Source organism: Xenopus laevis, chromosome 9_10S (genome assembly GCF_017654675.1).
Source record: "Xenopus laevis strain J_2021 chromosome 9_10S, Xenopus_laevis_v10.1, whole genome shotgun sequence".
Taxonomy (NCBI): domain Eukaryota; kingdom Metazoa; phylum Chordata; class Amphibia; order Anura; family Pipidae; genus Xenopus; species Xenopus laevis.
Genome location: NC_054388.1, coordinates 111,443,352 through 111,455,051, shown reverse-complemented (window position 1 = coordinate 111,455,051; position 11,700 = coordinate 111,443,352). Strand labels below are relative to the sequence as shown.

General features: G+C 40.2%; 1 protein-coding gene across 1 annotated transcript; it reads right to left on the bottom strand.

Moving 5' to 3' along the window:
• Positions 1 to 319: 319 nt before the first annotated feature.
• LOC108703281 (serine protease 27-like) lies at positions 320 to 5,198 on the bottom strand. The gene is made up of 4 exons (XM_041578122.1): positions 5,010 to 5,198; positions 2,762 to 3,033; positions 1,668 to 1,837; positions 320 to 962 (listed from the first exon to the last, which is right to left on the bottom strand). Exons 1-4 carry the CDS (start codon positions 5,162 to 5,164, stop codon positions 843 to 845), a joined length of 717 nt encoding a protein of 238 aa, XP_041434056.1. The 5' UTR covers positions 5,165 to 5,198; the 3' UTR covers positions 320 to 842.
• Between the last annotated feature and the right edge of the window lie 6,502 nt (positions 5,199 to 11,700).

Below are 11,700 nucleotides of genomic sequence, written 5' to 3'. Positions count from 1 at the left end.
AGCACCCTGTCCACTGTTAGGTGTTTCATAATATAATCTCCAAAGGGCTTCTAGGACATTCTAAAAAAAATTAAAGCCTTTCTCAAATCTTTCCTAAGCAGAAGAACATCAGAGCAGCCTCTTTCTTTCTCCTGACAACTTCCTTGACTACTTGGTGGTCAGACTGGTGGGAAACTGACCAGCAGGTGGCGCTGTTGTAACAAAATTCATTCATATTAACAGCACATGTATCCCTTAATATCTTGGAATACAAAATAAAAAAATAATGAATGTAAATGACAAAAGTGCTTAGATTAGCCCACTCCAGTCCAATTTTACATTCACTTATTTTAAAGTTTTACTTATCCTTTAATGGAGATTTAATGGATTAACTCACCAGGGTCTCTGATTAGTTGACTCTGGGTCCTCTTAACTCCTAAGACTTAAGGAATTAACTATTGAGAGAAATACCACCATGAATTCCAATGATGGAAACTTCCCTATGTCATGTGTGGACATGAATAATCTTTGTTTTCCTTCCTGTCCAAGTGGAATGTTATGTTTATAGTCAGGGGAACTTATCAGACTGCAACTTACCAAAGGTGACTAATACAGGAATACAAAAGAGAAAGTACTATAGGTAGATAAGAACATATGGGATTAAGAGCCCCATCATCTAAAGTCTTAATGAGTTCCAAACTTGTCCCACTGGAATTGGTTGTTATGTTTGTAGTATGAGTCTCAAGAAACCCAACACTGCTGTTCATGGACTGTTCAAGTTGCTTTGTCATATCAACAGCACTGCTTGCTGCCTCTTTGCTGGTTTTAATTGAAGTGATCTCTTGTATCCAAGCATGATAATACTAGACTTTGGTATAGACACCCGGTTGGTTAGCTTGTCCGCATCCAACACCCCAACTGATGATGCCATACTGCCACCATGTATTGTTGACTCTGCATACAAGAGGCCCACCAGAGTCTCCCTATAAATAAAAATGTATTGATACATTTTTATGAAAAGTATGACAGAGATTATCTATCTGAGGTATATCTTGAGCTTGAATGGCTGCCCCCATGACTACACAGCAGCTTGTTTATATAAACTATAGTAGAGTTTCTGTAACAAACCTACTAGTTATACTAATGAAGTGCAACCTGTACATTATAGTGCCATTACTTTAAAACACCTTCATTTTTTGGTGTTCCTTTAATATTGCCAAGATCCAGCCCTTTCTCTCTCTATCAAGCAACTTCTAAATCATTCATCTCTGTTCCTATCTCAAATTACTGGAACCTTCTATTAACAAGGAAAGGTGGCCAAATAAGTGCCTATATGCCCTCCAAGGGCCAAACAAGGGGATTACAATGGTGGGAATAGAAGCCTTCGAAGTGAGGAGAGTATCAGCTAGCTGATGGGGTTCTTGATCCAACATGAGAATCAAATCTGCCCAATCAACATCTGGCCAATTTTCAGTCAGTTACTGGTCGGGTGAGTCAGTCAGGCCCAATACACGGCCATCGCTCTAAAGGACCCAATTCGTCAGCCACCTTACGGGGGCGATAAAGGTAAATCAGACCCTGTACTTAAAAATGAAAAAAGGCAGAACGTATAAAGTTTGAGGGACTAAGGTAATAGAGGAAATTAGAAGGCGGGAGGAAGAGTATTGAAAGATTCCGTATGATAATACCTGACAAGCGTCTACTTGTCCTTCCTTGTAACCAGCACAGAACATGTCATCCATGATAAAAGGGACATTAGGTTTGTATTTCACGCTGGATTCATACATGGACTCACAGCTATTCCAGTCAATTAGACTTACTGGAGCCTTCTTCAGGGTTTTAGGGTTACCTAGAGGCTCTTCAGGAAAATCATAGAAAGATAAAAGTGGTTGCGTCAGTGGATTATAAAGCCATACGAATAAGGCGAGGTCAAATCAAACTACCAGTAATGTAAAAAAAGAATTCACTTTATAGCCCTTATTCTACATTATGTCCATTTATCTCCCATATGAATCTTTATCCGACCAACAAATGTGGTAAATGTATTCCAAAAATGAAAGGAAGAATGGGAGGCAATGTAGAAAAGAGAGTGGAGGGCAGGGGACGAAAATGCATCAAAAACATAAGTAAAGAATAAGAATGTAAGCCAAGATGGAGGGGCGAGAGAATGAAGAAAGAAATGAAAGAAACTTGCCCAGAACAAAAGTTCCTTTTTAAAGGATAAGTAAACCTATTAAAATAAGTGAATGTAGAATTGATGAGGGGGCTATTCTAAGCACTTTTGTCATTTACATTCATTATTTATTTAATATTTATCCCAAGATATTAAGGGATACATGTACTGTTAATATGAATGAATTTTGTTCCAACAGCGCCACCTGCTGGTCAGTTTCCCACCAGTCTGACCAGCAAGTAGTCAAGGAAGTTGTCAGGAGAAAGAAAGAGGCTGCTCTCATGTTCTTCTGCTCAGGAAAGATTTGAGAAAGGTTTCTAATTTTATTCCTAAGCAGAAGAACATCAGCCTCTTTCTTTCTCCTGACAACTTCCTTGACTACTTGCTGGTCAGACTGGTGGGAAACTGACCAGCAGGTGGCGCTGTTGGAACAAAATTCATTCATATTAACAGTACATGTATCCCTTAATATCTTGGAATAAAAACAAAATAAATAATGAATGTAAATTTCAAAAGTGCTTAGAATAGCCCCTCATCAGTTCTATATTCACTTATTTTAAAGGTTTACTTTATCCTTTAATACTCAAATGCTATTAAATATCAACTTACGTCCTTCTCTGATATCTCCCCATCCAGTCACCCAGCATTTAGTCCCTGTAGGAAGGGGATCAGCCGGGGGTGGGAGGCAGACTGGGAGAATGTAAGGGGTTAAAGTGACAGGTTGATCCAGTTCAATAAGGGTAATGTCCCCGTTAGATCCTTCATACTGGTAATCTGGGTGTATGATCATTCTCTTCACCCTCCTGGATACTGTGTTGGGATTTTGAAGGTAGGACAATTGATAAGCCCCAAGGGAAACTATATATTGGGAAACCTTTTCCCTACAGAAAAAAAATAGCATCAGTTATCGGGATGAAATATAATGGGGCATAAAACACAATTTAAAAAAAAAGTAACAGAGAAAAATGTTACATTTGAGGAACAAAAAACCTTTCCCCAAGCAAAAATAATAAATATAAAAACCCTGAATTCAATTGTAATAAAATAAACAATGAATTGATTCCAGGCACCTCAGCCCATACAAGGAAGAGATTTTTTTTGTACTTTAAGGAGAAGACTAGGGCATCCTAAGGGAACCCACGCCAGTATGGGGACAACATACAGACACCATGCAGACAGTACAATGGCCAGACCCTCAGCACTAACAAACAGCCAGTACTTTATATTGTAGATTTTGGAAGCACTCACAACTGCAGAATAACTTTTATAGTGCATCCACACGACATGTTTCAGGCTCACAAGCCCTTTTTTTACAGCCAGTACTTTGCTGTAGTTGAGGAATTGGATCATTATTCACCCATTAAGTTCAACCCCTCCAAATGAAACCCAGCATCTATACATACACACTGACCCCTCCATACACTCTCATAAATTATATACTGTATACCCATACTGTACACTAACTATAGAGTTTAGTATCACAATAGCCTTTTTATACAAGACAGAACTTTATTTGCTTTAGTAGCCACAGAATGACACTGCCCAGAATTAGACAACTTGTTATCTACAAAGACCCCAAGATCCTTCTCATTTAAGGAAACTCCCAACACACTGCTATTTAGTGTATAACTTGCATTTATATTATTTTTGCCAAAGTGCATAACCTGTATGAGAAAACCAGTACAATCATGAATAGATAAATAACATTAGCAAATAAAAAGGCACCAGGCAGCTACACAAACTCATTAAAATATGATGTACACAAGCATTGTTAGTGTTGCAAAGGGACGGCAAATGAAAATGTTTGTGAACAGATCTGGTTCATTAGAATAATAACATGTTAGGTGACTGAGCGGGTTTGGTATGGTCCATTAGCATATAGGGCAAGAAATGATGTGGGACTGATACAAACCATGAGCAGAGAGAATAGGAAGGACATTAGTAATGATGGTGCAGGGAAGAGTGAGAGTAGGGTCACCAGGAGAAATACAACAATACTGAGCAGTGGTATACACATAGAAGAGGCCAAGTACTTACTAGAGCTGTGTCCTGTTCATTGGGCTAAACATGACGGAGAAGTATTTGAGTAGGGTACAGAACAGCATATGAGTAGGAATCACACTGTATATTTATTGCCCACAATGCACCTTGTTCTCTCCTAAATGGCATACCATACCAACTCAATATAATGGAGCAATAAATAAGGAGAGTGGAAAATTAGCCCATGTTTGTATGGGGGTAGGATGCAGATAATAGGGTGTGTGTGATGGGTGCTGGGTGCTGAAGAGACTGCAAGTGAGTCAAAGACTGAAAAGAAGATCAGTGGCAACAACAGACCAATATGTAGGTGCAGAGCATTTAAGGAATGTTGGGAAGAGTGCAGTTATCTTGATGCTGATGGAGCATGGGGGAAAAGAGACAGACACAGATTTGTATATGACTAGGGTCAAGGTGCAGGTTGTGTGAGTAGGGACAGTAGAAAGTATGTGTGGGGAGCAAAAGAGCATTTGTTGGTTAGCTGAGAGGCATAAGAGAGACAGAGCAGTGTCTGAGTAGGATACAGATCAGTATGTGCCTAGAGTGTAGAGGAGAGGCAGGAACATGGCAGTATATATCATTGGGTGCCAAGCAGATTATGTACAGATACTCACTGTGTAGCAGAGACACCCAGACTTGTTAGTGATAGGGTACATGTTAGTGATAGGGTACATGTTAGTGATAGGGTACATGTTAGTGATAGGGTACAGAGCATGAATAGGATGCAGAGAGTGAGATATATATATAAAGATGAGGCTGGTCCATGGGCAGAGTTAGAGTACCATTGTGCAGAAGGTAAAGAATGAGTATTGCAACTTACGAATCAAAGCAGTGAGCAGCAGTCAGAAACCAGCTGTTGGTGATAAGGGATCCCCCGCAGATAGGTTCTCCGATGTAGCTCAGACTGATCTGCCAGGGCCATTCTTTCTTTTTACTGTCCTTTCCCCCTACAATCCGATCTGATACCATTGTCATGCCGCACGCTGGGGAGTGAGCACAGACAGTGAGATATTTCATTCTTTCTAATGGTCACATTCAAACCCAAGAATCCCTGGTTGTATCCATGTCTCTTGAGCCAACAATGCCTAGCACTCTATTCTTACTATAAATTGTGCCAAAGTTATCTACAAGGTTCATTCATCCACCATTTTAATCATTCATCCATTCATTGGTTCCTTTGTTCTCAATGAATACAATGTTGATCCTACCTGATGTAGCATCTGTTTCTTGAAAACCTAAAGAGAGAAAAGAAGACAAAGATTTTATATGTGGTACGTTCCCAGCATAACACTTGAGCTTGACTGTCGCCAACATCCATACATTCAATGAACTATGCATCCCTCCATTTAGCAACCATCGTTCATTATTCCTCCATTTACTTATCTATCCATAAATCCATCAACCAAATAGTCATCTGTCCTATTATCCATCCATTTGTATTGATCCATGCATGACTCCATTCATACTGTATGATAATTTATCTTACTTAGTGATAGTGATGCTTCTCCAGAAGACCCTGAAGAAAGGAAGGAACAAAGGGAAGTTATTATACCATAAGAACAGGTTTGGGTTATCTCCGAGAGGCACATGCCAAGCAGTCAACAATAAATGCTCTTATCTCAATCAGAGATACAAAGTAATAAGTTTGCTGTTGGGACAAATCACCATAAACTCTACAATGGTAAGGACCTTGCTGGTGGAGGAGAATCAGCATAAGGCTTAGGAATCCCAACATGTTGCCTCCTTTTCATTGGGATTACACTAAGGGCTGACAGATTTCTCTGTGCAGAACCCCCTAGTGAGGCTAGCTTTATACAGAGCATCAGAGCTGCCCAACTGGTTCCTACTCGTTCCTACCTAATCTGGGCTGGTTTTAGGTCTCAGGAACGTTTTCATCTTTAATCTCTTAATTTCATGTAATTTGTACTAAAACAGCCTTCAAGTCAAACTCTGGCCCGAGTACTTTGAGTTCCTATGTGCAAGCAAACCAAGATGGAGCTTCCAGGGTATGAAATCTGGTATCTAACGTTGAAGCACATTTGAGCTCCCAGGGACAGAGCAGCTGAATTGAATTTAACTGGATCAAAGAAAAGGTTGGTCACTACTGACCAATTTAAAAAAATCCAGTGGACAAGAATGGGGAGTTAAAACTCCAAGGTTACCCAATAACCATATTTTAGATTTCATGCTATCCAAATAATGAAATGAAGGCCCCACAAGGCAACCAGTAAATGGTTTGCCTATTCAGTAGTCAGAAATTATCAGACTGGTCTACTTGGTTATCCCAAATTTGAGTATTTTAGACATGAAGCACACATGAGGGGTCATTTACAACTGCAAAAATTACAAAAAATAGGCACAATCCTCAATATTTTTGCACCCTGCCTTCACACTGTGTAATCCATTTGTTGAATGGACATGCATATTGGCCCTTATGATGCTACCCAAAAAGGTCAAATTTGGATTAGTTACAACCTAACTACGTAATCTTTCTATGTATGGCCAGATTATGACTAGTGTACTCATAAATATATATGATATACCCCACTTATTGGCCATGTAATCACTTGGTCCTGCTATTGTCATTCATGTATTACTTCCCTGCTAAAGGAAGAGTTGTCCCATCAGGTTCTGCAAGAGGCTGACAGACTGGTTTTACTGAACACACTTCTTTATCTGACACCATGTGATTTGCAGCCCTCGGGCAGTTGGTCATACTATGACATCACTTAATGATCGGGAGATGCTTATCTTCAAAAGAAACATTTATAGGAGCAGGATGCAGCGAGTGTTTCTTTAAATCACTAGTCGTTATCATTTTTCCTTTTTTTTTTGTGAGATGGTTCATAAACCCAGTGCTAAAATTGTAAATATTTAAAGAAGATTGAATTCTGAGCACCATAGAAATGCACTAAAAGCAGTGTTTTTCCCTTTCGTTTCTCTTCTGGATATTAAATATATAACACAGATGATGACAAGGCTGACTTCTTCCACGTTGTTTTCAAGAGTCAAACTAAAGACAGAGTTTGTCATTTTGGCACAATGTGATGGACTGTTTTCAACTGTTAAACAGCATTTTGTTATATGAGGTGTTAGATCTTGGCATCAGCTCTAACGCCTCTTCGAATTGCTTATCCCCGATGCAAATTGCAAGCGCTTTGAGACCTTTTTATACTTCAAATATCCTTCACAAGAACTTGTTCATAGTCTGACTGCTAGACTGGTGGCATTAAGTAACTGGTTGTGAAAACTGTTAGGGGTGAAAGAGGATTTTTTTGTGATATTGATTTCACTCACCCCAACATTTCTTTTCCTGCTACAAACAATTCACTTATGCTCTAAGTTTCACAGTGTTTATTTGGTGAGTTGAATTGTAGATGGCTATGGGTTTGTGTGTCATTGGGTTGGGTCTCAAAGTAGATTTCAATTCCTCCCATGTCACCTTCTCCTGCCCTCAGACAATGGCAGTTCTGGGTTTATAAGGACATCACTGCTGAGTTCATGATGATGTCACTTCCAGTCTGTGATGACAATATTATGTTTTATGGTGGACAATTTTCAAATAAAGCACTTGCAGGTCAGATGAAACAGTTCATCTGAGTAGGTGAAATGTGGATTTTGGTACCATGTTGTGGATATTAGGTCTCTATTTAAGTCAATGGTAGGTGGCAGGGGGTACATTTCTATAATTGGATAAAGTAATTGGATAGTAGACAGGACCACTTTGGCATCTCTCTCTGCTGCCAAACTGACTACCCATGCAACTCAGCATGGTTCTACTTCTCTTTACGACTGGAACAAGGATGAAGCAGAGCACACTCCTCACTTCTGTTAGAAGATAACCTGGTGCACAGAGTACAGGGTACGGCAATCCCCAAACGAATACTTCCAGGAAAGATACACTGGCACACAAGGTAAATTGCAGTGCAGTGCAGGTCCGCACAAATAAACAGCAAGGGGTCACCCTGCACTGCAATTTACCTTGTGTGCCAGTGTATCTTTCCTGGATCTACTTCTCTTTACATCATGAGCAAAGACAGAGCAGGAGAAGGTGGCCACCATGTATGGTTGTTCGACATCCTTTCCCTGGATCTCTGATGGTGTTGGCCAACCAGGGCCATGCAGATTTGAAGCCAATCTGGTCCTGGTTTCAACTGTACAAGATCTTGGATTTTAAATTACCAAACCTATTCAAGTCAATGGAAAGAATTCAAGTGGAAAGAAACAAGAAGGTGGTATAAAAGCAATTACTCCTGATTTTGGGTGTTAAATTGCACTTGATTCTGGTTGCTCTTGTCTTAACTTCAGATATATAAGATCATATGAGAAGCAAAGGGACACAGGATTTTGTTGATCCTCAAAATCAACCTAACAAAGACCGTTCTATTGTCTCCTAATTAGAGCAGCTGATGGGACATTATGGGACAGTTATTCACCATCTAATCTACAATACAAGACTCCACCGCAGCCATTTTTGCCAATATGTGGTCATATGCAGGTCATATGGTGGTCATTCCCACCATCTTCTTTGTTAGTTACATAGACATAATTAGAATAAGTGGACTATGATTGGTCTCATCATGGCAGCCACTTCAAAGTGGCATAATTATCAAGTGGTAAACAAAGAGTTCACCACAGTTCACCAGAAGAGAATGGCTCTTATCGCTTGTGAAAGGATTTTTAGGGTTGTTGTACACAGGGCGATTTCTCTCCTGGCATATAATTGACCAGAAACCATAACTGACACTCCCATTCACATAAAGTTACCAGTTATAGGCTGAAACTCATTTCAAGTTTCCAATTCAATGAATGTGAGGCAAAGTATTGGTTTGATCACCTCTATTTAAGTAAAATGTATATTATTGGGGGAACATTTGTTGTTATTATTTATGGCAGTTTCTCACTTAGATCCACTTATTTCTTTACAATGTTGTACAGTTTTTACATATTTACATTGAAAATAATTTTAATCTTAGGCATGGCAAAGTGCAAACATTTGGCAAAATTGTTTGCATCAAAAACACTATTGACAAAGGTTGGTGCAGGGTCAGACTGACCTATCTGAGTATAAGAGGATTTCTAGTGGGCCTCAGCTTAGCACAGTTCCTATCAGTTTAGTTTTATTTCCATCATGGACCTATATAAACCTGTGAGATTGGGGCCGGGGTGTAAGGTTTTCTGGTAGGTCCTAGGAGGCCAAGTTCAATAATGTCTTGCTAAAAAGCTGTTTGACTCCACTCATAACAAGGTTACAGACACAGTCACCCCGCTATAGTTCCAGGGGTACCCAGGGTACAAATAAGCACTCACCCCAAATCTCCCCCTAACTGATCTTCAGACTGGGCCCCCTTAGCTCATAACAAGGTTACAGATATATAGAAACATTGGGGTGTCACCCTGCTTTAGTTCCAGGGGTACCCAGGGTACAAATAAGCACTCACCCCAAATCTCCCCCTAACTGGCCTTCAGACTGGGCCCCCTTAGCTCATAACAAGGTTACAGATATATAGAAACGTTGGGGTAACAATCACCCTGCTATAGTTTCAGGGGTACCCAGGGTACAAATAAGCACTCACCCCAAATCTCCCCCTAACTGACCTTCAGGCTGGGCCCCCTTAGCTCATAACAAGGTTACAGATATATAGAAACATTGGGGTAACAGTCACCCTGCTATAGTTCCAGGGGTACCCAGGGTACAAATAAACACTCACCCCAAATCTCCCACTAACTGACCTTCAGACTGGGACCCCTTAGCTCATAACAAGGTTACAGATATATAGAAACATTGGGGTAACAGTCACCCTGCTATAGTTCCAGGGGTACCCAGGGCACAAATAAACACTCACCCCAAATCTCCCCCTAACTGACTTTCAGACTGGGCCCCCTTAGCTCATAACAAGGTTACAGATATATAGAAACATTGGGGTGTCACCCTGCTATAGTTCCAGGGGTACCCAGGGTACAAATAAGCACTCACCCCAAATCTCCCCCTAACTGACCTTCAGACTGGGCCCCCTTAGCTCATAACAAGGTTACAGATATATAGAAACATTGGGGTAACAATCACCCTGCTATAGTTTCAGGGGTACCCAGGGTACAAATAAGCACTCACCCCAAATCTCCCCCTAACTGACCTTCAGGCTGGGCCCCCTTAGCTCATAACAAGGTTACAGATATATAGAAACATTGGGGTAACAGTCACCCTGCTATAGTTCCAGGGGTACCCAGGGTACAAATAAACACTCACCCCAAATCTCCCACTAACTGACCTTCAGACTGGGACCCCTTAGCTCATAACAAGGTTACAGATATATAGAAACATTGGGGTAACAGTCACCCTGCTATAGTTCATAGCATAGTTCTATAGTTATCTAGTAGTGAAAAGTCCAAAGCAACTGAGCTTGTTGAGCAAGCTTCAAAATGTTTTACCACGTGTCTTCTTCAATTGAAATGAAGAAGCTGAAAAAGCTGCTCAGATGAGGGGGGATGTTTTCAAGTATAGCTTTTGCCTTATTACTACTAGTTTAGTTACAAATATTAAAATGGATGTATTTACCTGCACACTAGACTCCTTTGAGCCTTTTCAAAAAAAAAGTTGGAAAGATAATAGATCACCTGAGGATTAACAAAAGCCCAGTACCCCAAGCTATCAAAGAAGCTCATCTTCTCAGAACACTTTACTTCATCTACGGGGAAACCAAGAGAGTGGAAAACTGCTAATGTTATTCAAATACTCAGTTGCAGAATGGTGGTGTTATGGTTAGCAATCCTGCCTTGGGGTTCCAGGTGTGGCTCCAGCTAAGGCTACAATTAGGGTTGCCACATTTTATCAAATAGAATACCGGCCCGGGAGGGGGACAAATATGCATATGGGGAAGAAGTCATGAGATCACTGCCTACAACATGCTATCTCAGGGTAGAGGGGCATCTTGTTTCTAGTGCAAGTCTGTTGATAAAATGAACAATAAATACATAAAGAAAAAGGCAGCTGGTTGAGGTGTAGGTGTTCTTATTGTTCAACGTGTGGTCTGGTTCTCCCTTACTGTTACAGTTAGAAGCTTTCACTACATTGTTGTCTCACTTTGTAATAATTCTAAGAAAGCTAAGAAGAAGCAAATAGAAGTCTAGTATAGAAGTAGAATGACCTAAGGGCACAAGTCATTTCCTAAGGCACAAGGAAGGCGGTGAGGGCTTAGGTGAAGAGATTTTTCTAGCATTGCTGGTCTGGATTAATAAAAAAACACTAGCTTTACCCTACCTAATCTATAGCATGGCCATAATTTAGAAGAACAGAAATTGGACACTTATGAAGTTTGGTCTTATTGCCAAGAGTCCTGTGGATCTAGTGACAACATAAAACTAATAATGTTGCAAATACTAAAACAGATGCAGTTCCTGTACACTTTGTTCTGGACTCTTATTCAACTATGTGCATGGTTATTTGAGAGTAAACAAGTGGCATTTAGGGTACTAAAAGAGATTACCCATGTCATTGCCAAACCACTTTACTG